The following is a 24,505-nucleotide window of genomic DNA, read 5'->3' as shown; positions in this document are numbered from 1 at the left end:
AGATTCTTCCTAACCGCATCTTGTAACCTGAACTTCTTACCCCAGTGACAGCAAAATTCAGAAAGAAGCATGAGAAGGAAGAAGAGAAGGGAATGGCAGAAAGAAGAGGCAGGAGGAAGTTGAATCTCTGCCACACGGGCAGGACCTAGTACCTTCTAGCTATGGGCATACGCAGGAAGCTCATGATCAAAGCTCTTTGAAAACCCATTAACATTTGCATTTCCTCTAGGTGTTAAATTTTGTACCAACCATGCACCTAAGAAGTAATTTAGCTACTTGTAAAACAAAAGTAGGGAAAAAAATTAATGTAACATGGAGGAATGCACCATTAAAGGGAATAAGACAGAGTCTCTTATCAAACCAGGGTAATGATGTGCTAGAACAAGGTGACTGAGTCATTAATTTTGCACGAAGAATATTTTTTTTGATGGAAAACCCAAGCATTTGGAGCAAGCAGACAGCTCAGCCTAAAGAGCTGGAAAATATGTGCTCCTCAGTGGGGAGCTGTAATATATTTCCCCTTTTCTGTGCCAGATTCGGAGTGCTCAGCCAATATAGAATTAAATGGACCTGGACAAAGCAGCTTCCTGAGGAGCATAATTAGCTGGTGGCTTGGAGTACTCTCTAATTCAATTAGCAGCACCATTTATCAGAGCCAGCTGAGATTTACATGTGCACTTGCTGACGTCAATGTGAGACTCGCAGTAAGTCCCAGAAGCCTTCAGTTCAGCAGGAGTGAATTGAACTGCTGGGGTCATTTATTTTCAAAGAACAAGAGCTGGAGTTTGGTTTTGGGCGGGGAGGTGTTTGATGGGGTTTTTTTTCCCCAAATGCTCCTTGCTCTGTAGCCAGTGAGCTGCAGACCTGAAATCTACACTGGCAGCTTCCCTCACAGCTCAAAGTGACACTTCTTGTGTTCCTCCTTCACTTTTATAAAAAAAGCTGCATTTTCATAGAGTTTTTACACTTGCTTCATAGGTAGCAGGGGACATTTCCAAATCATTGTGTGGAAGCAGGTGCTGGATTTGAGAGATGCGTCATTCTGGTGAGCTGGGGAGGGGGGGAAGGTACATGCTCAGAAATGCAAGCAGCCTGGATCATTATAGGAGTTCTTGATGCATCTTCACTGACTCTACCCACAGACCTGTGTGTCTGACCCTGGGAAGAACTGTCCCCACAGATCTACTAGCTCTGGGATCCTTTCAGCTTACCAATGTCTAGCACCTAACGTGCTGTTACAACTGTGTTACTGCTGCTCTCCTGCAGCTAAACTCGCCAGAATGATCAATTTCTCAACTCTAAGAGAGACAGCACTGCCTAGATTTGTTGTCTCAAATTAACGTGAAACAAAAACACAGAAGTGTTTTTGCTGGGATTTCCACACCTTCTCTGCTATCAGGCCTGCCAACAACTTCCTGGACTATAGAAGTGCTTGTTGCATCCCTGAAAGAGTCTCAGGGCATTAGTGATGCCCTCAGAGAACCTTCCAGCTGGATGGAGTGGCAACTCTCAGTGTCCTCCCTCTGAGGTTCTGCAGTGCCCACTCTAGAAGGCTTGGTACTCTACAGACTGGGATAAGGACAGAAGCAAGGAAAGCAAGGGCTGACTAGCAGCAAGGGAGACTGCTGCAGCCACAGACAGAAAGACACACCACTAGTACTTGCTTTGCAAATGAGGTCTTCCAATCTCAACAAAAAAACAATAGCTAATGCCTGAGCCTGCAGGGTGAGACAGACTCTTGCATCTCATTCAGTTCCTAGGCAGATCTGCAATTGCCACTAGCTAACTCCTCTGTCGGCTGCCAATCTACTGCAAAACTTGTGTCACTTCCCCTTTTGAGAATTGCTTGAGCCCCATTATTTTATGCAAGTTACAACTCAATCACACTCAGGGAAAAAAACCAAAGCAAACAACGCTGTCATTTTAGAAATGCTATGACGCATTCAGAGCGAGGAGCTCAACAGACCAATTATGAACATTTGCCATGAGAAACCTTTATATGGATGTTGCCACAAAATTCCAATACTCGGATGCAAAACAATGCAAAGGTATTTACCTGCCACTGCTATTATGAAGTTGAAGCTCCTCACTCTTTCACTAATTGCCAACAAACCGCTGGAGCTAAGTGGGGAGCTAACAAACTTTTGGTCCAAATGGGAAACTGCAACACAGGGAGAGTTTCAGAGACCTGGACAGAGTCATGGGAGTACCAAGTTCCAGCTGGGCCCCTTAATCACTCATCCACCCTACCTCTTCTCCAAGGCCCAAATTACAGAAAGAAATTTAAAATATATGACAAAAAATTATGAAGCAGGCAATCCAAAAAGAGTCTTTCTGAAATTCCTCTTGCTCATGCTGTTGTTGAAGGGCTAGCAAAAGGGCCTTAACCTTGCCTATAGTATCCAATTTTAAACGTGACACCTTTAAATGACACACTGGGTAAAACCAGGGCAGATCAGACCTTGCATGGTTTGTTCTTTCTGCTCTTCACTGTACCATGAGTTGTCTTGGGAAGCTGTACCCACTGCTATGCATTTGCCCTGCTAGGCAGGCCATGGCTCCTGGCTTACTGTTCTTCGAGGAGAACAGAGAATCTGTCAGACAAGCAGGGTGACAAGATGGGGAGACACTGCTGGTTCTCTCAACCCTCAGCATCAGTGATAGCCCCCAGGTAAGCACATGCCCTTCTAGTCCTTCACCAGCACTGTGCACTCGAGCTGCCTGACCTGTGGACTGCTGAAGGCCTGCTGAAGGGACAGAGTCCAGTGCTCCAAACTGCGGGAGCTCTGGAGGTACTAACAGCAGGGATGGAAATCAGACCTGCTGCTATGGCAACCTGGCCTCCTCCACTGGTGAGGGCACCACACCTCCCCTCTGCTCCAGCTGTGAGGTGTTGATAAGAAACAGCATGGAGAATTTCCATGCAGCACAAGAACAGGAGCGGAGGAGGCTGACAGGCAATACCAGCAGGGCTAAGGATCTGACTGCCTGATCTCCTCTTGGGACATGCTCTGCAAATCCTCTTCTATTTCAGTTTCCCACTAATGCAACAGTATCTTTTGTTAAGGAGGACACAGCAGCCAGAAAGATCCCCTTCCCTCCCCACCACCTTCAGATGATCTGTTCTAAGGTCTTGGTGATTGCTTAGCCAGGGAGTATGCTTCCCTTTCCCCACCCCCAGTATTCTGCCTTTACATCTCATCATTACCAGGGTCAGTATGCTCTGAAGGTTCAGGATCTCTCTGTGACTCCCAGCTTCTCACAACAGCTGCTGCTCCGTGGGGAGGTGCTACCTTTGCTACAACAAGCCAAGCCATTACTTCCAGTGGTAAAAGCCACATGCATTCTCCCTTCACAAGCCAGACATGAAGGACCACACACAGGAATTGACATCCCTGTACCGAGTGGGCTACCGGAGTTTGGCTGCAGGCTTGCAGAGATACTTAGCCAACAGGAAACATACAGCTTGGGAATCTAGCTGGAGTTTAGATGACCTAAATGCAACACACAATATCATATATCAAATCAAAATGATCGCACAGGTTTTCACTGCCAAGCTTGGGAATAAGTTACCAGCCTCAGTCTGGCAGGAAGTAGCTTGACAGCATTTCCCTGAGAAGCACAGAGCTGCAGCACCACATCTACCTAAGTATTCAGCCAAATTTCTGAGAAGCCAGCCAGATATTTATGCTTGGCAGTACACAGGGGTTTAGATGTAAATAGGGAAATTTCTTAATCCTATTTATTTCCTCTAATAAGAAGGAGGGGAAAAAAGAAGAAAGAAAAATGTCATAGAGTGACTCATACAGAAACAGCATTAAAGCAGTGAAGAGAGTGACAAGGACTCAGCTCAGTACTGAGCTATGTGTTTGGCTCTAGCTTAACTCCTTGCACTCATTCCAGTCAGCATTGCAGGCTGCAGTAGGGTCAGGATTGAGATGGTATCAGATGTACACACACCTTACAGGAAAAGTCCTCAGCCAAGTTAGGAATGAACAAAAAAGCCTGGGTGAAAGTAGAGGATTCGAAACACTTTGTCTGCCCTGTGGTAAGGCCTACAGTTGCACACTCGGCTCTCTCCCCACAAAAGGAGCAGATACACCGTGCTGTTGCTTCCAGACGGATGCTGGTTTGTATTCAGCAGGGCACAGCCTCTACCTTAGAGAGTATGAAATGGGTTCAGAAGAGAGAGCAGTGGTATGTCTCTCATGAGCTTTAATCAAAAGCTCAGAGGCTATGGGTGGGGGCTGAAAGTGCCATAATCCAAAAAGCCCCATGAGACAGACCAACTCCTTCTCTACCAAACATCAGCTAAGTACAGGAAAAATGAGCAATAGTGGAAAGAAGCCATGGAGAATCCAGGACATTCTGGAGAAGTCTGAGAGATGTACAGCCATACCAGAATAATTCACTTTGCTTTCATTAGGCAGGCTAGCATCTCTGCAGCAGACAGCTGCTACCTCTGAAAGCACCCCTAGCAAATAACATACCCCTGGTTAACCCAAGGTGTCTTAAAGGCTCATTTGGACCTGACTCAGTGCCTCTGATTGACTTCAAAGGACTTTAGATCAGGTCCAAACAATCAAAGCTTGGCTATTCAGCAAAGGATAGCAAGATAAACCAGCTTTAAAAACACATGAATGTGTCTTCAAAGCAGAAATGCACATTCAGGGGTGTATGCTCTGCACAAGGAGTCCTTTGCAAAACTCTTATGCAGATGCTTCTGTTGCCTCATTAATAAGACTCGTTGGCCATCTCATTCTCCCTTCCTGAAGTCCTGCTCGAATGTAACAGCAAGTCTCTCGGAAAACATAGTTCATGAAAAACCTTGCCAAGAAAACTTGTTTGTGTCAGCAAGCTGGGAACATTAGAGCACTCCTGGGAGTTGCTCTAACATGATCACTCTTTCTCACTGTTCAACTGCTTTTACCAGCCCCCCTCCCCAGAGGGTCCTATTACTAGGAAGTAATAAGGTCTCACATAGAAAATAGGAGGGCACTGAACTCTGTATTAGTTTTTTACAGAGATTTTTCCAGTCAGCCTCTCTGTCCTGTTATGACAGCTACATAACCAGAGCTTTAAATGACTAAATAACCATCTCCTTACAGGTGAGGGTTTCTGTATTTGCAGGAATGTATTAACAACATTCCTAGTTTGACAACCCTGATTCCACCCCCTGTTAGCCTGGAGGAGAGCAATTTCAGTCTCTGCTTCTCACAGAAATTCCTGTTCAGACACACAAGCAAGTTGTTCAGTAAGCAGTAGAACTAATGAAGAACAGATTCTAACAGATGTCTCTTCCATGGATTCTCTGACGCCTAATAAAGGTGTGACCTTGCTGACTTTTCACTCGATTAGACTGCCTCCTCTCTCTGTCTGCTAGCTTTCATAAAATTTGTAAGAGCTCATCCTCTTTGAGACTGACTTACACCTGTCTTGAATTTGGCTGAAACAAGACAGCAGATTCAGAAGTCTGTTGAGAGGAGATGACATACACCTCATTTCTTTAGAAAGCAAAACAAAGAAAATTATGTCAGCAAGAAGAGCACAGGGAGGATTCTTTTTGAAAATAATCCTTCTCACCACCCTTCTCAGCTAGCTTCACCCTCTAAAAGCAACCTAGGTCATAAATATTGCAAGTACAAATTTGACAAAGGATCCACTGTAGCCAGCAAGCTGCCTTTACTGGAAACTGGATTTCAAGCTGGCATTTGCCAGTGTATCTTTCCTCCCTGTATATAGCTACTTTTGCAAATGGATAATTGAACAGAATTAGTTCACAGACCTCCCAGCCTTTCTCCCTCCCTCTCAAATGTGTAAAGCATACCTGGAAGCATCTAGAAATGGCTTGTAGGCAATGGTTACCCACTCTTCTTTGTTGGAGGAATATCTTGGCTCCCTTGGGGTTTCAGCTGCTGTATCCAAGTCCACCAGATAGTGGCATTTGGAAATGTCAATCTGCAGAAAGAAAGACATTCTTGTGGTTTATTTCCTGTAGGCTTCTGGTTGTATGTGTTCATTTATACAGGCTGTTACTTATCAGTGAGAAGAGGGTTAAATTTCTAGCAACAGGTGAAATGCTTCATGCAGGATACATGGTAAAATATTTTTAATGTTCTCAAGTAAAACCTTTATGGGGGAATACAAGCTACCACTACTGCTCTGGTCATAGGAGGAGAATCCTAGGGTCCCTCTCTGAGGAAGTACCACTGCCAGCTCTCTTACTGAGGAACTGTCAAGTCACAGAGGGGAATTTGAGGCAGCAGAACCAATTCTGTTGATGTTTTTCCTGGTGGTTGTCTAACTAGCTGTTAAAGACTTCTTACAATGCTGACTCCACAAGTTCCCCAGGCAAAAGACTTCACTCTTTATTGTTAGAAAGGTTTCCTGATGTCTACACTGAATCTTTTTCTGTCTCAGTTCATGCCTGTTTACATCACGAACAAGGAAAACATTGGTTTTTTGTGATAGTTTTTACATACTAGAGTTCTGTTATCTGAAGATGGCTCTTCTCTACAACCCTATTTTACTCTACAGTCATGTTTTCTATCCTTACAATCATTCTTGTGGGTCTTCAATTAGTCACAACTATCCTGAATGCAGTACCCAAATCAGGATGTAGCACTTCAGTGAAGGACTTTCTAATGCAGAGCACCAAAGCAACAGTTGCACAACATGCTCCTGTGCATATAACCCTCTCTGTGGCTCATCTCTTTATACAGCAGCATGGCATTACTAATTTGTATTCATCCAGTGATTTGTTGCACCCCTGGATCCTTTCCTGAAGGACTTGTGCCTAACTGGTTGGTCTTCAACCTAGATGTATTCACCTAATTATTTCTGTCTAGTGCACTGTCCATACTAAATTCATCCTTTTTTTTTTTTCAGATCCTTTCTCCAATTTGTCAAAATCACTTTAAATTCTAATTACGTGCTTTCTCCCACATAATTTGTTATTTAATAAGCCTATTGCCTATTCCTCCTTCCCCCCTGCAAATCATTGATAAGAACTCTGAAAAGGACAGACCTTTGCAGTTTCCAGTACATCCTCTCATTTTGAGTGATCTATGGATAACTACTGCTATCACTACTGTAAGAGCAATTCGTGAATTCTGCTCCAAAGTGCATGCACATCAGTGAGAAGGGCACCTTATATCAAGGCACATCCAGAGGAATATTTCTGTAGACCAGAGGAATACTAAACATGGATGCTGGGAACTGTACCAACTCAGCACTTGTTTGTCAGGATCATGAACTGTTTGTAATATATAAACATCCAAAGACATTGCCAATTAACACCTTGTATAGGTGCTGTCCTGACCCTAAAGAATGTACAGTCAAGTTCACACAATAAAGGCTTGACCCACTGCCCAAGAAAGACAACAGAGTACATGCTAGATCAGGCTGAGGGGAGCCAGTGCCTCACACTCCTCCATTTATCCTCCTGTAAGAAACAGTGTATCTGCCAACTTTCTGCAAAAGAAATCTCCTCACTCACCTAATTTTACATGTGTTCTTTGGAAGTGCTTTTACAATCAGTTGCACACAATTCCAGCACATTTGGCTCGGAACACATACAGACCAATACAGGTTACCCACAAGGATCACACAAGCTCCACAACCTGTTAACTTTGCAAGCCTCATGGTACCGGTCTTGTCATCTCATGGCAGGGCTTAAGCAGAATCATGGAAAACAGTAAGTAGTTCCGGTAGAGTAAGCTTGTTGTCTGGCACAAATTGTGGTGGGGTTTGTGCATGAATAACCTGTCCTGTAGCACTGATGACCCTCACTGCCTCATTTGCAGCAGACGGACATCACATTGCACCTCTCAGACCATGTGGACTTTGTATCAGCACAGTCATGCCTTTATCAGCTGCCTGTGACGCAAGTAACTGCTCTGCCCTGACCAAAATGTTTGGTGACACCCTGCCAAATTATGAAAAAGCATTCGAGGAAGCAACATCACAGAAATGAATTATGTGTGTGACCTCCCAGTTAAATAAGCTGCAGTCAATGTCCTCAGGAGACTTGAGTTATGCAACCTTCCTCCTATCCTGCTGCTCTTGGATATGTGATCCTGTGTCCTTTCTGGATCCTGTGTCCTTTCTGGCTAACAGCCCTTACCTCCTGTCCTCTCCTCCCCACTCCTCACAGGTACTCCCACAGATGTGCACTTGAGCTGCTGAGGAATAAAAACTCAAGACAAATGTGAACTGTCAGCTACAAAGACAACTTGAATTCCTACCAGGACAAATTTCCTTTTAATAATAACCATCAGATGTGAGCTAAGTTTCATACAAGGTAGCCCAACAAGAGGCTACATTGTGTAGAAACCTCTGCATTGAGCATAAGAGATCTAGAGGAGAGGACAGGTTACAAATAAGGCTGATGTCCTGCTGTTGAAGATCTAATTGTCTTTAAGTGACCTAAGTCACATTTTCAAAAGTGACATAATCCCAAGCCTAAGGCCATGTTTATATTGTACCAGGGTAGCTATATCATTACAATACACCAGAAAAATGAGCCCCTCATGGATGCGGTGTACCGTAGCAAGGCTGAGCTTTTGCTGGCATAATGATTTTCAGTCACTGGAGCAAAGCAAGTGCTACCAGTTATTGCCTCTGTACTTGGGTATTTTGCTGACACTAGGTTTTGTCAGCCAAGGGTCACACTTTCTCACATCTGGCACTGGCTGAGTTTTCTGGCAAAAGCTTGCAGTAGTGACCTGAGAGGCGCTAGAAGTCAACAGGACTGATGCTTGCAACTATCTTATCCTCTTGTGCCACTTCCAATCAGATTAATCTCAAAGTTTTATCTCCAGTATTTATTTCTGCAAACTAAGAACACACAGAATTCTTGGATTAAGGGCTAAGGCCCTTAAGCCAGGTTTGCAAAGGCCTCTACCCATCAGTTACCTTAAATGCAGGCAGCTGAGATTCTCCAGGATGACTATGTCTTATTCTTACTCCCTTAAACACTTCCTTGAGGTATCCCACATTTCAGTTTGCTCTCCCACAAAATTTTATTGCAAACTTCCTTGGGCATGCTTGAATTTGCTTTTCTGAAGCACCTTTGGGGTTTATTGTAACAATTTAGGCTGAAAACAATTTAATTAGGTGGATACCAGATGGCTCCGTAGCATCACAACTGAGTGGCAAATGAAATTACACCATGGGAAACTCAGCTGAGGAGAATGTTGAATCCACTTCTTGCACTGTATGAGAAGAAATTCCAGGCCCTGAGAGAGGTTCTGGCTCATTAGCAAAAAGACTCCCAAACCACTAACCAAGTTTTGCTGTAAGTGATGTAGGATCATTCAGAGAAAGACAAGTTACTGCCTCAAGCACTAAGACTGATCTCACTTCTCTCATCCTAAATGCTCCCCTAAAAGGGCTGGCACTTCCAATGCATATGAATTATCTGCCACGTGAAAGACAGATTTCCTTTCTACCATTCCAAGTAGAGCACAGTGCATTCTTACAAGTTACAGTGAAGCTAAGGATAATATTCATCCTGGTCAGAGGGCCAACACAGCACCTATGCATTTATTTGGGGATTTACACAAGACTTCGGTGGTGTACAGACCTTGAAATGTTTCTTTGTAGAAAGAAGTTTTACTGAACAGAGCTGCAAGGAATTTCTAAATTACATCCTATCCTCTTCTGTTCTGCTTTCCTTTTCCTCCTCCCACTCTTTTTTTATTTGATGCAACTGCTATGCTAAGTGGTGGAGAACTACATTTGATCACATCCTGAATAACAGGAGTGGCAGCATGGTATAGTACAGAGATAGAGCTAAGGGCACAGCCTTCTGCTGTACCGCTGCAGCCATGTATCTCTCACTGGTGTCTGGATGGATGTTAGCCTGGCCACACAGAGCGCAACAGGAGCTTGTCTGGTTTACCACAGATGAAGTTAAACTGTTTTGAGCAAAACTAGAGATGTTTTACTGATGGCTCAAACACATATTTAAAAAAATGAGACCAAGCTTCAGGTGGTTCCCACAGTTAAAAACAGAGCTAAAGGGAATTGGAAAAGTAGTGGAAATAAAGTGGTTAAAAAAAAACTTCCTCTGAAGTCAGGAGTTTTTAACCGTTTCAGCTTTTAGGCCTAATCTACTGTTCCTGCTTGGATACATCCTTGTAAGAGATAATACTCCTTATCTCTTTCTTAGCAGTTTCAGAGACAAATGCATCTCCCCAGTAGGACAAGTACAAGTTAAGTGCTGTTCAACATGATTAAGGAAGGAAGAATTGCAAAACAAGAAGATCAAATCACTCTTTTCCCCAGTGTCTCATAGCAACAGAAACACTGAGATTTACTCTTCAATTTTCAAGCAGAGCAGTAATAGATACTTACACTTGAAAGGGAGAGATCAGTCCCATTTCTGCAGCCATTAATTGGTTTTAAGTTGTCCATGGCTCAGATAATCCTTTTGAACTATTTGTTTTCTCCCCTTTAAATGACCAACAGAATTCATGCTATTTAGATTTATTTGCTATGATGGTCCTTTTCAGTGCTTGCTAACTTTTTTTTTTATTAAATCTCAGTATGCTTGCACTTGTAAGCTCACTAAACTTGAGAAAACACCTTGTTCTCTTGGTGTTATTAGCAGGTCAGAAGTAAAAGTTTTAAAATCCCATTTAAAATTCACATTTAGTAGCTGATTTCTAATGTCCTAGGCCCTTTTGCTTGCATGAGAAGTAACAAAATTGTAGGGTGACATTAAGAAACAACCATGAAACAAAAGTGTGTTTTGCTCCATTAGTCACAGGCTGTGCACCAGCCAGCTGTCTGTGCTAAAAATATGCCACAGTTAAAGATTTCGTAAATTAAATGCACTGCAGCAGACAGCTTCTCTCAGGTGGGAACACGCCTCCTTCCCGTTTCCAGTAACTACATAATGAGGCTCAAAATAAGAGAGCTTTAACCCAGAAGACTGATCCCTGCTTTTAGCCACACAGTTTGCTCCTGTGTTATAATACTGCCTTCCATCCACTTCTGTGAGCAGATCACAAGTGCTTGTACAATGTCTAACAGGCCAAAGTCATGAGCCACATAAACAAGCATATGTCTACTGTCTTCAGCCAGGATAGACCCACTCATGTAAACCAGAGACCTGGTCCATTACATGTGAGTGCTTCCTATATACTGATTGACATACCAAAGCTATCCTCCAAGGTGCTAAGAGAGAAAGAAGAAAAGACTATGGATTTCTTGGCAGTTCCTCTCATTCAACCCTTAGGACAAAAAAGAAAGGATGACTAAATATCTAGTGCACTGCAAAGAATATTTAGTGCACTGCTAAGATTTAACCTACTAAATAATTTTAAAGAAGTTAGCTGACAATAATTTTAAAATATTCATATGTGTGCACTGTTTTTGTTTAGGTAACAGAATACAACCAGGAAAAGTAACAAATAAATAATACCAGTATACATTATCTTAACAGATTCCCATTGAAATCACCGATGCAATTGTTTCAGTGAAGTTCCAAATTAAGTTCCTCCTTCTCAGTTGCAAATATGATGAATACATTTATATTTAAAAAGAAAGGAAAGTACAAAGGAAAATTTCAATCCCTGCTCAGTAACAAACATTTTGTGGAGGGGATTTCAAACCACTCATTCAGTTCACTTTCCTGTGATCACAGTAACACATTATACTAAACCCAAAAGTGCAATAACTAGGAATTATTACTTCGTCTGCTTCTTTTTATTATTATTATTATTATGTCTTTAAATGAAAAATAGGCAGATGAAACGCAAACAGAAACCGCTCACATAAATGGGGAAATTTCCAAGTGCTGCAGAGAGCCCATTTTTGTTCTGTAACTTGTATGGTCCCTGGGAAACAAAAAGGGGAGACCCAATCATAGCCATTTTAATAATACAAATTATACAGTAAGGTAAGGAAAAGAAAACAGGAATATAATCCTTACATATCGAGATGGCTCTTCCTTGTTTTGGTCGTTCATGTCAGTGGGAATGATCCGTGTGGCCATTGGTCCCTTGGCAAATGGTTTTGGTAACTGACCCCTGAATTCTGACAGGATGAACTGGAGCTGCCAGCTGCAGAGAACAGTGTCAGAAAGCCCAGCAGGAAAATGCAGGCGCTAGTAACATTTTGTGTGGAGAAAACCAAAAGCATAACCAAGGAGATTTAATTCCTGAGGGTAGACAGCCCTGCTAGAGGAGCAGTCACACCACAAAATTTCAGTAGCTTGTGACCAACACAATCTGCTGACAACAAACTTCGGAATCCTTTGTTTTGGATATGCTAGTGTCAACGGAGATACAAGATCTTCAAGGTTAGTCCCATAAATACTTCTTATGAGAAGCGTCCCTCCTTATGAATCTCACCAAATTGCACCTTTTACATTAAACAACTTACTTATCTGGCAGGAGAAAGCTGCTTGGAAATCTGTGCCACTCCTTTCCCACGCAGACATTAACTGGTCTCCCCTCTGGCACAGTGTGAATACTTGGATCAGTAGCAATCCTGTGGAATTCTGGGTACAGGTCCAGGGGCCCGTGGTAGCCTATGGAAGACAGAAAGTTGTAAATAAGGCTAAAGAAATAAGTGATATTTACATGACTACTTTTGAAAGACTACAAAAAATTGTTCATACATAACTTTTTAACTGATAACTTCTTGAATAAATGAACTGGTCTATGCTAAGAAGTGGCTGGATTCCAAAGCTCCCCCTCCTTTTAGAAGTGCTTGTACCCTACCACCTTTATGCACATTCTCCTGTCCTGACTGTCAATGGCTACCATCAAGCAAAAAAATATTGATGAGGTGGGAAGGTTCACTGCATGGCTCTGATTCAAGAAAGTACTTAAGGACCATATCTAATCCATCTCCATTAAGGACACATGCACCTAATTACAGTTTTTACATGGGAAAATGCTTTTTCAAGTGGGATCATATGTTTGAAAGTTAAAGTATCTGCTTTAATACTAGTCTGGGTACAGGTTTTATATCAGTATAGTTGTACTGGCTGAAGGTGAAGGGCAGCAGATTTTTAACTGGCATAATTCTAGTGATATATTCATACATGCATGAATACATACATACATTCATATACACATGTATGAATGTGCATATACACACACACACATATAATCATTCATTAATGGTGACCATTAGAACTTATTCCTTTCCCTGCAACAATGACATCCAAACTTTCGAGGTTCCTTATTTCTACTGTGCTGCTATAGTCAAAGCAGCACAACTTTGGCAGGTCTTAAGACTTGCCAAGACCAATACCCAGGAAAGCACAGAACAAGTCTAAAATACCAACCTCTGAATAAGGCAACAGAGCGTGACAATGACAAAAGGCCAAAGAGAAAGACAGTCCCCAGAGCCAGCCAGTTGGAGGAGACTGTGTAGTGTTCCAGGCGGTAGCGCTGGAATATGAAATGGTAACATTTCTGAGGAAAGATTAAAAAAAAAGACAATATAAAATTACTCAAACTCTGATATGTTTGGCAAAATTCTATTTTTCATAAGGACCTTACAGCAGTGCCTGCGTCTCCCACCAGATCTTTGGTCTTCATTTTTCCATTCAGACTCATAAAAAATGCACAGAAACTCACATGGTTCAGTCACATTTCTTAACTGATAATCTAGGGTATTTTAAAGTCATTTTCAGCTCTTTTCCCTAGGAAGGCCTCTAGTCAAGCTGTAAAGTGCTCTCTACCAGGGCTCCAGCTTGGTTGTTCCCAGGTGAACCAGCAGCAAGTGTCCCTTTCAGACACTTCCGTAGAACTTCCCTACACAGACAGACCTCATTTTCAATGCTGGACTGACTTCCTCTCTAACATGTTCCATGACCCAGATTTACTGAGTGACCTATGGTTGTTTACCCTGTCTGCACAAACTACAGCTTTGAAGTGGATAAAAGAACACCGAGCACATTCTGCATCCACCTTTAAACACAAGCCACTCTGAAATTGTTAAAAGAAAAGCCCTTTAGGTTTTTCTAATTTAAAAGCCTTTCTGGGAATAGGCAGGAGGAAATACATCCAATACTTGGCTTGGTCCCTCCATCCTGCTCTGCCTTTCTGCAGGAGTGATTATTCACTTCCTATCCTAATCTGGTTTCTGTTCCTCTTGTCTTGTTTGCATTTTTCTCATAACAGCCAGATCCACATGGTTTGGAGGAGCAGACTCTGACAAGCTTGTACTACTAGTGGGCAATCAGTTCTAAATTCTCAGCTGGATACCGAATACTGGACAAAATGTCATCAAACAGTGTTAAAATATGCAGGACAGAAATATACACTAGATTTTCCTAAAGCCATATTTGGCAAAGGTCCTAAACCATCGCCCGCTGATTAATGTTCTGACAGCACATAGCAATTCTCAGTCAGAGCCATAAAACTGCTGACATAAAACTGCAGGCACTGCGTACAGCTTGATCCTGTACGAATGCAAGGACTGAAACTCATCTGGGGTGCTCCAGCTTAGCACTGCAAAGCATCAGCAGTGATGGGAGATCAACACCCAGAATAGCAACTGACCAGGGGAAGAGTGAGAGTGATTTGAGGGGTGCAGGCAATGCTGGTGGGGAGCCCAGGACAGGAACAGCCAGCAGTGGTGCATAGCAGGACAGAGGAGTAATAGCAGAATGAGGCCGAACAGCTGGAACAGCCTCTAACAGGGACTAGTGACTGCATTCCTGCGCCTCTTTAACAGAGGAAAGATAAATAATTTTGAGCTTTGGGAAGGTTTATATCAATCTATATTAGTGCTTTACTCTGAAGTGTTTCAAATGATATTTACTAAACATCCAATTTTTGGCTCTTCTAAATGTCCAACACAATTTCCCGATGCCTAAACAAGATCACTTTTCCTTTTTCAAATCAGTGAATGCATTTCCTACACACACACATTCCTGCCCCTTAAAGCTTGCTTAACAGCAGACAAAGGAGGCACAATGCTATAAGCAAGTTACTAATCCTCATGACATCTCTTGGACGTTATGTTGTATTGGCACAACATCACAACTGCTCCTCACCAGAAATTCCCACTTGGGATGGGAGAACAACTCAAAGTCATCATGAAATAATTAGTGGCAAGGAAATATTCTCAACCATTTATCACTACACACAATCCCAGACAAGCTCCTAATGTGATCACCTTATAAAGCCATGAAATTTGATCTTTTTTTGCTGGGCTGTTAAGCAGTCTGCACTGAAGTCCAAGATTATTAGATGAGCTCATTCTGTACAACATTCAGGAGGGAAATCCCAAATATTTTTGCTTTTACATCACATCTTACAGAGAGCTAATAGTTTTACACATGCTCTCAATCAACTGTACAGGAAGACTATGGTTTAACTTGTAAAATCAGCAACACACACACACACACACTTCAGTATTAGAACAGCCGTGGTGCATTTTGCTTCCAGAGTCTCAACTCCTATCCATGAAACATGGTTCAAAAATGAAAACTGTACCAGCTAACAGATTAAAGACAATGATTAAATGTTATGCATAGGACAGTCCTGAACTGTGTAATCAGTGTAGATTGTGTCACAGACACAGATACTCTGCAGATGTTCCCAAACTTTGGGAAGCGATATTAAAGAAGTCAGCTAGCAGTTATGCTTCCTAAAGGTATAAGCTCATTAAAAAACCACGTTCCACTAAAACTTACCTGAAGAGCAGACAGAGCCACAGCACCACAGAGACAGATGAGGGGATAGATGGGAAAGAGAAACCTCTCTTCTTTGTGGGGCTGACTGAAGAAAATAATGATCCAAATGTACATAGGAGCTAGTGTCAGCCAGTAGGGACGGCCCAGATTCTGAACTGAAAGAAACAAACACTCAGCAAAATAGTAATGGGGGGTTTATCCCACTCCCCTCTTGCACAATCATATCTCACATTCAAAAGCCCATTCTTCAGACCCAAACGGTTGTCTTCAGACACAAACACACCATGTTCTGAGCAGCTGTGTTGCTAAAATCCAGGTAATGTCCAAACAGTCAGTACAGAATTTTGATCAGAGAATTTTTGTAGATTCCTACAATACTAACAAATTCAACAGACTCTAGAAGACCAAAAGCAGAAAATAAGGGACTGCATTACTGAATCCAAGCAAGAGACAAAACCCATCAAGAATTGACAGGTCTGAATGGGTAGTCAGAAGTACTAGATTTCCTGCTGTGTATTATGCTATACATACAAAGATCAGAAAGGATCTCCTCTGGACCTACCCTTCCACTTACAAATGGTTGTTTAGCGACTGAAGTTTCCACAACCTTCATTGCTTCATTACAAAAATGACAGCATGAGAGGTCTCTCAGGCACCTTCTGCTTAACGGAGGAAATAACTGATTCAAAAATAACAACAATTACCCTGAATTTTAGTCACACTGAGGAGGGTTCTACAGTGCCTGACAATTTGCAGTCCCTTTTCTGCCCCCTTGCTACTCCCAACAGCAGAGTTAAGCAATTAAGCTAACGGCATTTCACAGACAGTAAGAACAAAGTACTTGGCAGAATTGCTCCTGCTGTTAAGAACAAGAACACCAAGTGAACAGCAGGAAATCTTGCATTTAAAGGATCTCCTACTGAGCTTTTACTGGTTTCTGACAGTATGTCAGTCATATCCAAGGAACAGATATAAGTAAATACCCGTTAACACACAATTTCAGCAAGGATTATCATGTTATTGTTTCTTGTACTCAGTAAAAAATCAGAGAGCAAAGCACTAACTGGACTGATGAATCTGGAGGCTGCTGCTGATGCTTAATGAATCTCCCTTAGGAAAACAGCAGAGAAGGATTCACACTTCCTCAACACCTTTTTCCTCTCTAGAGTCACATGCCAAATGTCATGTGTTTAAACTGATGTCATTTAAGAGAAAGCCCAACGTGAAGTAGGGAATATTCTGGTTCCTCCTTTCTCTACTCTCAGTATATCCACACCTATGGGGACACTTCCCAAAGCATGGGGTAGCAAGACTGTCCTGCCAGGGCTCAGTCCTGCGAGTTGAAGAGCGCCTTTCACAGTGCACAGAAGAGTCAAGGTTCAGTCCCAACGTGGATGGCAGCAGCAGAGACCAGAGGATGCCTATTTGTAGGCTCAGCCTCAACAATCAAAAAGGAAATAGTAACTCTGTTCTCTCAAGCTGCTGCAGAAAACATTCTAGCAGTGGTATAAAAAAGTAACATTGGAAGAGCCAGCAAAAGGTTCCCCAAATAACTCTTAAAGGCTACCATTGCCAGCTGCAGATAAGATGCAAACAACAACGGGTACATAGTTTCTTTCTCCCTTAACATTTCTGATGGGGCTATTTCTAATGCATTTGCATGTCTGGCTGAAGGTTATGTACCATACAACTTGTTAAGCTGACTCTGGGTATGGCTAGTTCAGCCTTCATAACAAATTGTTCTTCTTGAGGTGGAAGCAGGGAACATGGGAATTATCCTTAAAGAGAAAAACATGTTTCTGCCCTTTTGCAGACAGCACGTGAGTAGATGCATCTCACTGCATGTTCTTTCTACACAGCAACTCCATTGTGGGGTCAATACTGAACTGAGTAATGAGCTCTAGGAACTTTCCTATTATTCCAAAGACTTTCCCTGAACCTACTTTCACTTCCAATAAAGGAAAGCTGCTCTTTGGCAGGCAAGCTCTCCCTTTAGTAACAAGGTTGAGATCTGGGCTATCTGTACTTGGCTCTCACAGCTGTCTTGCACCCACCATGAAATTTCTGAAGCAGACACTCCATGAGATAAGTCAGTGGCAGCACAAGCAGCGCCAAAATAAATGCCACGTTGAAATTCAGAAAGCCATTGATGAAATAGAAGGACCAGGGTTCCGTACCTAAAGGATGAGAAAAGGAAACAAGAGTTTTTAAATACAAGCATGTATGAGATCTAGATGTAACAGCAGCTTCGTTCCTTCTCTGCCTGACACAGACTCAGACAATCAGCAGCAGACATTGATTCTCCCCCATTGATTCTCCCCATTGCAACCATATTGGAACCAAAGAATGGAAAGGGTGTGGACAGAAGATCTTGCAGCTGGACACAGGATGCAGCCCCATGGAATGAGCCTGAGCCATCTCAACGCAGTCTCATGGTTCTGCCCCTCACCCATAAAACTGGCATAACAGTGGCATGAGAGTTAGTCAATAGCCATACAAATGCACTACAGTATCTCACAATCATGTCTGCCCAAGAAACTTCATTGTCTTCCTTTTCAGAAATTATTTTTCTCCTTCTTTTTTCACTGGGTCATAGTCAATATCAAATCTGCTGCTCATGAGTCACAGGCCACTCTAACAGTCAGCCTTGCCCAGCAGAGTTCTGTGACACAGAACTCACCCTTGTGTTAAGAAAGCCTACACAGCAAGAAAGTAGAGGCGGAAACTTGTAAAATTAGGAAATTTGACTCCAAATTCATTCTTTCTAATTGCGGAGAAGTAACAGAGTAGTAACACAAAACCACACAATGTTAATAAGAGATCATTATAATTCTGGAGTGATGATGTATACTCCATGTTGGCAGAAATAGAAAATGTACTAGAAAGGAACAAGAAAAAGAGTTCATATTCACACTTCACCCCAACAAAGACTCTGCCACTAAAGTTCATCCAGATGCTAGTTTTGGTACCTCCTTAGAGTCAACACTATTTAAAATGTCCCTACTTCAATTTGTTCTTACAGTGTAGCTTCAAAAAGGAACAAGCCAACTCTGCCTCCTAAGATGACATACTTGGGTATTGGTTCCAAGCTTTGAAGGATGGAAATTGAAAGAAATTCCAGTGCAACTGTAATTTATTTGGACTCTTAATTCAGGATGCTTAAAATCCTGAACAATAAGGAATACCAGTTCCTTTCCACACATTTGTCACTCTCTCAGTGTGATTAGCTCAATCAGTCAGTAAATGACACGCGGGGGCTTTAATCACTGCACTGTTGTGACATGTGTCACAAGCCGCAGCAATTTCCTGCAATCAGAGCCATTTAAATAGGGTCCATGTTGAAATTAATCAGACAACTGAAAAGCAGCAAGGAAAACCTGAAACCTCTGCAGCTCCTACAGCTAAGTATGATTAGAAGCTGCACTAGTAATGTCAGAAATATGCCATTGGAGTTACTAAGGCCAAGTCCAAGCAACTGAGGTTCATTTAGGAAACCTTTATCTATTAGCACTGAAAGCAAATAGCAATTACAGATTTGGATTTGGGGGAGTAGGGGGCCTTAGGGGAGTTAATTACTAGAAATTCACCTTCTGTGTCTCTCCACCTGCCTCATAATTCTTGCAAGTCCCACATGAGCACAATCCTCAGCCTGTGAAAGGCTGAATATGGAATACGGTAGATTGAAAGAGCATGTCAAGTGATGGACATGACAGAGTTATCTGTATGGCAATATCGCAATAGTGCCAACGTCCCTTCCTTCTTCTCTAGACTCTGTTGGTGACTCTCCATATTTAAGGACTGCAGTTCTAAATAATCACTGTGACAGACCTTGAACATGTGCAGAAAGCAAACCATTTTAGGACTGAAGCGTACTACCCTTCCTAGAAATCAGGGCTGCTAACTGGGATATGTCTGTGAGGGAAAACCTGAGGCAGTCTGGGGTATCACACTGTAAATCTTCCAGTGGACATCTAGAAAAAGTGTGCGTAAAGGGGGCTTTGGTTTCTTCCCAGCCCTGCCACCTCCAGATTCTCTTCTGAGGCAATAGTACAGGTTTCTAAAGACTTACAGCAGGGTTAGCACTGGTTAGGCCACTCTAGTAACTACTTCTGTGGAGCACCAAGGCCCCTCATTATATAAAAAAAGGACTGGAACGGGGTTCCGTAGCCTGCTTCCCCACTCTCACTGCTATAAACAACAGCCACATTATCATAGGAGATGCCAGGATGAGATAGAAAGCTTCTTAAACTGATACAAACTGTTACCCTCCAGTGTTTTCTGGCTACAGTTAAGCTGCATAGCACAGCCAAGTCCCAAATCTTTAAAGGATAGTACCAGGGACCATACTGTCACCTTTCTACCTGCCCTGGTTGCTATGGAAAGTAAAGGAAATTAACTATGGCTCTCTCTAGTCGGGTCTCTGATTTGGTAGCCTAGGACTCAGGAATGAAGGACACTTCATGAAGCACACCTCCTCCACAATCCAGATACAGCCTTAAAGGCCCAGAGGTGTCCTGAGGGACTCTGCTAATAAAGAAGTCAGCTGGTCTGAAGCACAGCTTTAACAAAAAGGCTACTTTCTCAGATTTTTTTGCAGTGTGACTGAACTGCCCTGAAGAACTAAGCACTGGAACCTCCCCTCCTTCTCCAATGAGGGATTTGCTTCTCTGGGTGAGGAAAAAATAAAAAAGGGGAAAAAAAATATGAGAGGAGAACAGTGCATTACACAGGCAAGTTAAATTATTCACAGACACCAGGCAAAAAGCAATAGGCTTGGTCACTGTGATGACTCACCCATTCAGAGGCATTCAGTCTCAATGCCTCCCAGGGCAAAATGCTTTTATTCTTGTTATCCACAACGACTCAAGGTGATCTGAGAAAGAACTGCAATATAAAAAAAGAACAACCCCATTGCATACAAGAAGTCCTGGCCCAGAACATGGTCTTTCAAGCAGGGAGGGACACTAAAGAACTCTTCATGCACAATACTGATGGGAACTTGCTTCCACAGCATTGCCTTCAGACCATGACGGAAAATTTAACTTCTGCAAGTATCCCACGTGCTAGAGCTAAGCAGATGTGGGCTGTAGGAGAGAGACTGATGAAAACAATGGGAAGAACACTGTGACCCAGTCATTTCATGGCACTATGGTTCCATCGGGATAATCAACTGGAAGCACTGTCAGACACTGAGCCAGAAACTGGTTTGAACTTTTGTGCTCTGCGACAGGCTCCGGGAGCAATTCTAGAAATCAAACTCACACACAAATTAATAGAACTTAACAAGCTACTATGCTGCAGCTTGACCACAGCAATGGTGAGTGTGGCTCAGGACAAAGCAGAGGAGTTGTAAAATAGGCTTAAGCTAAGGTGCCCCCACTATGTTTGTCACAGGCTGAAAGCCTGTATGCAGACAGGAACTGTAGCTCAGCTGTTAAGCAGTAACTAAGCCGCAATAATTTGATTGTGAGTCACAGCCCTCATTCTAAGCAAGTCTGATTCAGTGCTAGTATAATAAACAGTCTGCTTTCTGCATTTCATTTATTTTCACTCTATTTAAGAACCAGGACTCAACAGAGCAAGGTGTCATATAAACAGCTCCAGCACATTCTGCCCAAGCTGAACAAAGCTTCCCAAAGTGCCATCCCACTGCAAGTCACAGCCAAGGCTCTGATCACAGGAAGTGGGACAAAACTTTTGTCACAAATTGTGTATTCTTAGAACATATGTACACAAAAATGTCCCTAAGCCTCAGAATCAGGCTTAGGGATATATGCTTAGAAGCTACTTTCCCTTGGCTGTAGAAACCTAATCACCCCAGGGAAATATTCATTGTGCAGACTGGATTTATGCAGGATGGAGTGTATTGCTAAAGACAAAAAAAAAAAAAAAAAAAAAAAAAAAGGAAATCGAACCTTGACTCCAGAACTCCGTCTGCAGGCAAAAGGAAAAATACTGTGGTGCTTACACTGAAGATGATATGGGTTGATGACTCTGCAACCTCCAGCAGTTCCTGCTCCCATCATGTGAAAGTTGGGAAATCCCAGCTCCAAAGCCAAGAGGGATTGGCCAGCCTTTCATCTCTCCTGGTAGTGTTATTTTTCCCAAGTGTTTTGAAGCTCTCTAAACACACAGCATTGTCCTGGCCACATTGCATTAAAGAGCAATTTCAGGCAGGCTCTTTTACTAGCCTGAGGATGTTATATGAATGTCACTATGAATAAAACACTTCAGAATAGACTGGTCCCTGGAGGCTTCTGGAAACAACTCATGCACCAGTGTGGAAAAGGTCAGGCACAAGCCGATGCCAAAACCTATCAGAGACAGAGCCTGGAGTTTCCTTACAGAAAATTCACAGCAACAGACTTCAGAACCTTCCTGCAGAGATGAAGAATCATGGCAAAGCAGCTGTTGTCCTGCTGTGCCACAGCACAAGTAACAAATCACCACTCAGCACCACCCAAAATGGCCCTTCAAATGAACCAACAAATATGGCTTGCAGGGCACTGCCAGAGAAAGCCTTGCTGCTAACCACTGCTGAATCCCTCCTAGAATATCTCGACAGGGCTTAAACAGATGACAGTGATGACGCAGGGACCCTGCACCCTAAGCTCCCTGAAGCCTCTGCCAGTCTATCTGAAGCCCTGCCAGAAATAGAATACTTTTCTACTCTTCAGCTCTAGAAGTACATGATATGAACAACTTAGTGCAGTGGCAGCTCCCAAACAAACAACACAGCATTGCCATCAAGGTTCAGACCTGAGATTTGGGTCACACAGTATCCTAAATGGCCAGTACTAGGGAACCCCTCGTAGGCAGATGATTTGCCTGCAGACTAGATGCCTTTATGGTAACCTCAGATTCTGCTTGCCAGCAAAGCCCAGGCCATTCACTGCCAATAAGTAAGGAGATTCCCAAGGCACAGCATGGACTCGGGAAGTCTGCACAGACCTGATGTAAGCTGAAAGAACTATGGATTCTGCACTGTTACGCACTATCCCAAGGTTCTGCACCTTGACTGTGAGGAACAACAGCCAAGAACTCAATTAAAGCTGACAAACACACACATATATCATTTCTGCCCACTGCACTTGCATAGCATCCAGACACGTTTGCTACTAACAGTTCTCTAGTGTGACGCTGAGACATCTCACGACGGTTTACAGAACTTGAAAGTGAACAAAACCAGCTTAACTCACAAGCGTGGAGAAATCCGACAATGGCCTGCGGATTCCCAGCTCGAGAGAGACACCCTGTGGCAAAAAGCTGAAACTGTAGCCCTTTGGAGCTTGCAGGCTGCTTTTGCTTTAGAGTACGTCAGAAAAAGGATTGGCAATCAAGACCTGGTGGGTCACGGTAGAAAGACAGTAGCAAGAAAACCGCCGACTCCCTTCCTGTCTTGTTATCTTAAACTCACCATAGAGATCAGGTCCGTGAGAAGTGAAGACATTGTATAAAACAATGTTGAGAGGTGCAACTACCAGCTTCCCATAGTAATAGCTGTCCACAACTACCAAGGGCACCTGGAAGAGAGCATCTATTATTTAAAGTGCCAGAAGCTTTTGGCTGGACCACCCAAAAGTTCCATGTGATCTTCTTAACGGAACCCACCCCTTCTATTGCAGGCCCAATCCATTCCCTCTCTGAGTTGTTACAGGCACTTACCAAAAACAGGATCAATGACACCAAACACCAGTTTAGGAAACTTTTCCACCTCTGCTTCAGTATCAACAAGTCAAAGGCAATAGGAAGTCTGAAAGAGAGACCAGGTATCAATGGGAGGCTTTGTCTTTCCCCACTGCAGGTTTTCCTGCCCATTCAAAGAAAGTGGGGCAGCAGCTGGAAGAGAACCATCACTTCACTGGGCTCTGCTTCTACTGCATATTCCAGTCATCCAACCCAGGTGTTACTTTCAGTATTTTAGGGTCAGGAAATCTTCCCAACCTAAGTTCTTCAAAAGCAAACAAATCAGGCTATGGAAGCCTGCAGCAATGATCCTGCACTAGGCTGGTAGCTCAGTCTCTGCTAGTTTCTTCCTCCAGCTCTCCAGCCCCTACATTCTCCCCAACCAAGCAAGAAACATTTGACAAAGTGCAAAACTCCTGAGCCCTCCTCTCCTTACCCAAGAGCTGCACTGAAGGGCCAGCCCAGAAGGGCTCCAGCGGCCACCCCCAGCACTGCTACAGAGGTCTTGTCCATATACCAGCCAGTCATGGCAATCACCGTGGTGTACATGCAGAAACTGCTTGGGAGGAAAGCTGCAACACAAAGAAAGAAAGGGGTTAGCACAGCTTTCCCACAGTGGGAGAGCTGCACGAGGCCAAGATAAGGCTAATCATCTCTCATTCATTCCATTGGAGCTGGGATGCTATACTGGACGCTGTCATTTCAGTGAAAGCAGAAAAGAGGGTTCTTTTTTTTTGTTCTGCCAAGACCAGAAATACTTCCTTTAAGTATGAAGGCCTCTTTCCTCAGTGGCACTCAGCAGTGGTAACCAGTTGACAGCATCCATGGTTACCGCTTGTAACACTTGCTGCACCCTCTATATTCTGCTAGGTTGAAAAATATGAAACGAACCTGCTCAAGTGGCAGCAGAAAATGCGAGCTGACTGGGTACAGTCTCTGAAACAACTGGGTGGAGACTGGTGGGAAGTAAGTGAAGAATGAGGAGACATAAGACACTGCAAAAACAATGAAGGGAGTCCTTTCTCCACTCACCATAAACAAAAAAAGGGTAAAATAGGAAATCACAGCATTTTTAAGTTGTGGTATTTCCCTTTAAGTTTCTGTATGCATGCAATACAGAAAACCTTTGCTCAAAGTCTCTCTTTGCACTTT

General features: G+C 43.0%; 1 protein-coding gene across 3 annotated transcripts in view; it reads right to left on the bottom strand.

The window, feature by feature from the left end:
• The window catches only part of ALG9 (ALG9 alpha-1,2-mannosyltransferase), a 33,313-nt gene that overhangs the window by 4,935 nt on the left and 3,873 nt on the right, over positions 1-24,505 (bottom strand). The window contains exons 6-14 of one of the 3 annotated variants that reach the window (XM_075521240.1): positions 23,790-23,925; positions 23,333-23,420; positions 23,085-23,190; positions 17,722-17,844; positions 15,668-15,822; positions 13,307-13,436; positions 12,394-12,541; positions 11,942-12,071; positions 5,828-5,958 (exon numbers count right to left, since the gene is read on the bottom strand). In XM_075521240.1, coding sequence (XP_075377355.1) covers positions 5,828-5,958; positions 11,942-12,071; positions 12,394-12,541; positions 13,307-13,436; positions 15,668-15,822; positions 17,722-17,844; positions 23,085-23,190; positions 23,333-23,420; positions 23,790-23,925 — 1,147 coding nt within the window. The remainder of the gene's footprint in view (positions 1-5,827; positions 5,959-11,941; positions 12,072-12,393; positions 12,542-13,306; positions 13,437-15,667; positions 15,823-17,721; positions 17,845-23,084; positions 23,191-23,332; positions 23,421-23,789; positions 23,926-24,505) is intronic. The other 2 variants (XM_075521238.1, XM_075521239.1) reach the window with 2 other exon arrangements.

The sequence above is a fragment of the Mycteria americana genome, chromosome 19 (genome assembly GCF_035582795.1).
Source record: "Mycteria americana isolate JAX WOST 10 ecotype Jacksonville Zoo and Gardens chromosome 19, USCA_MyAme_1.0, whole genome shotgun sequence".
Taxonomy (NCBI): Eukaryota; Metazoa; Chordata; class Aves; order Ciconiiformes; family Ciconiidae; genus Mycteria; species Mycteria americana.
This window is presented reverse-complemented; position numbering and strand designations above follow the sequence as displayed.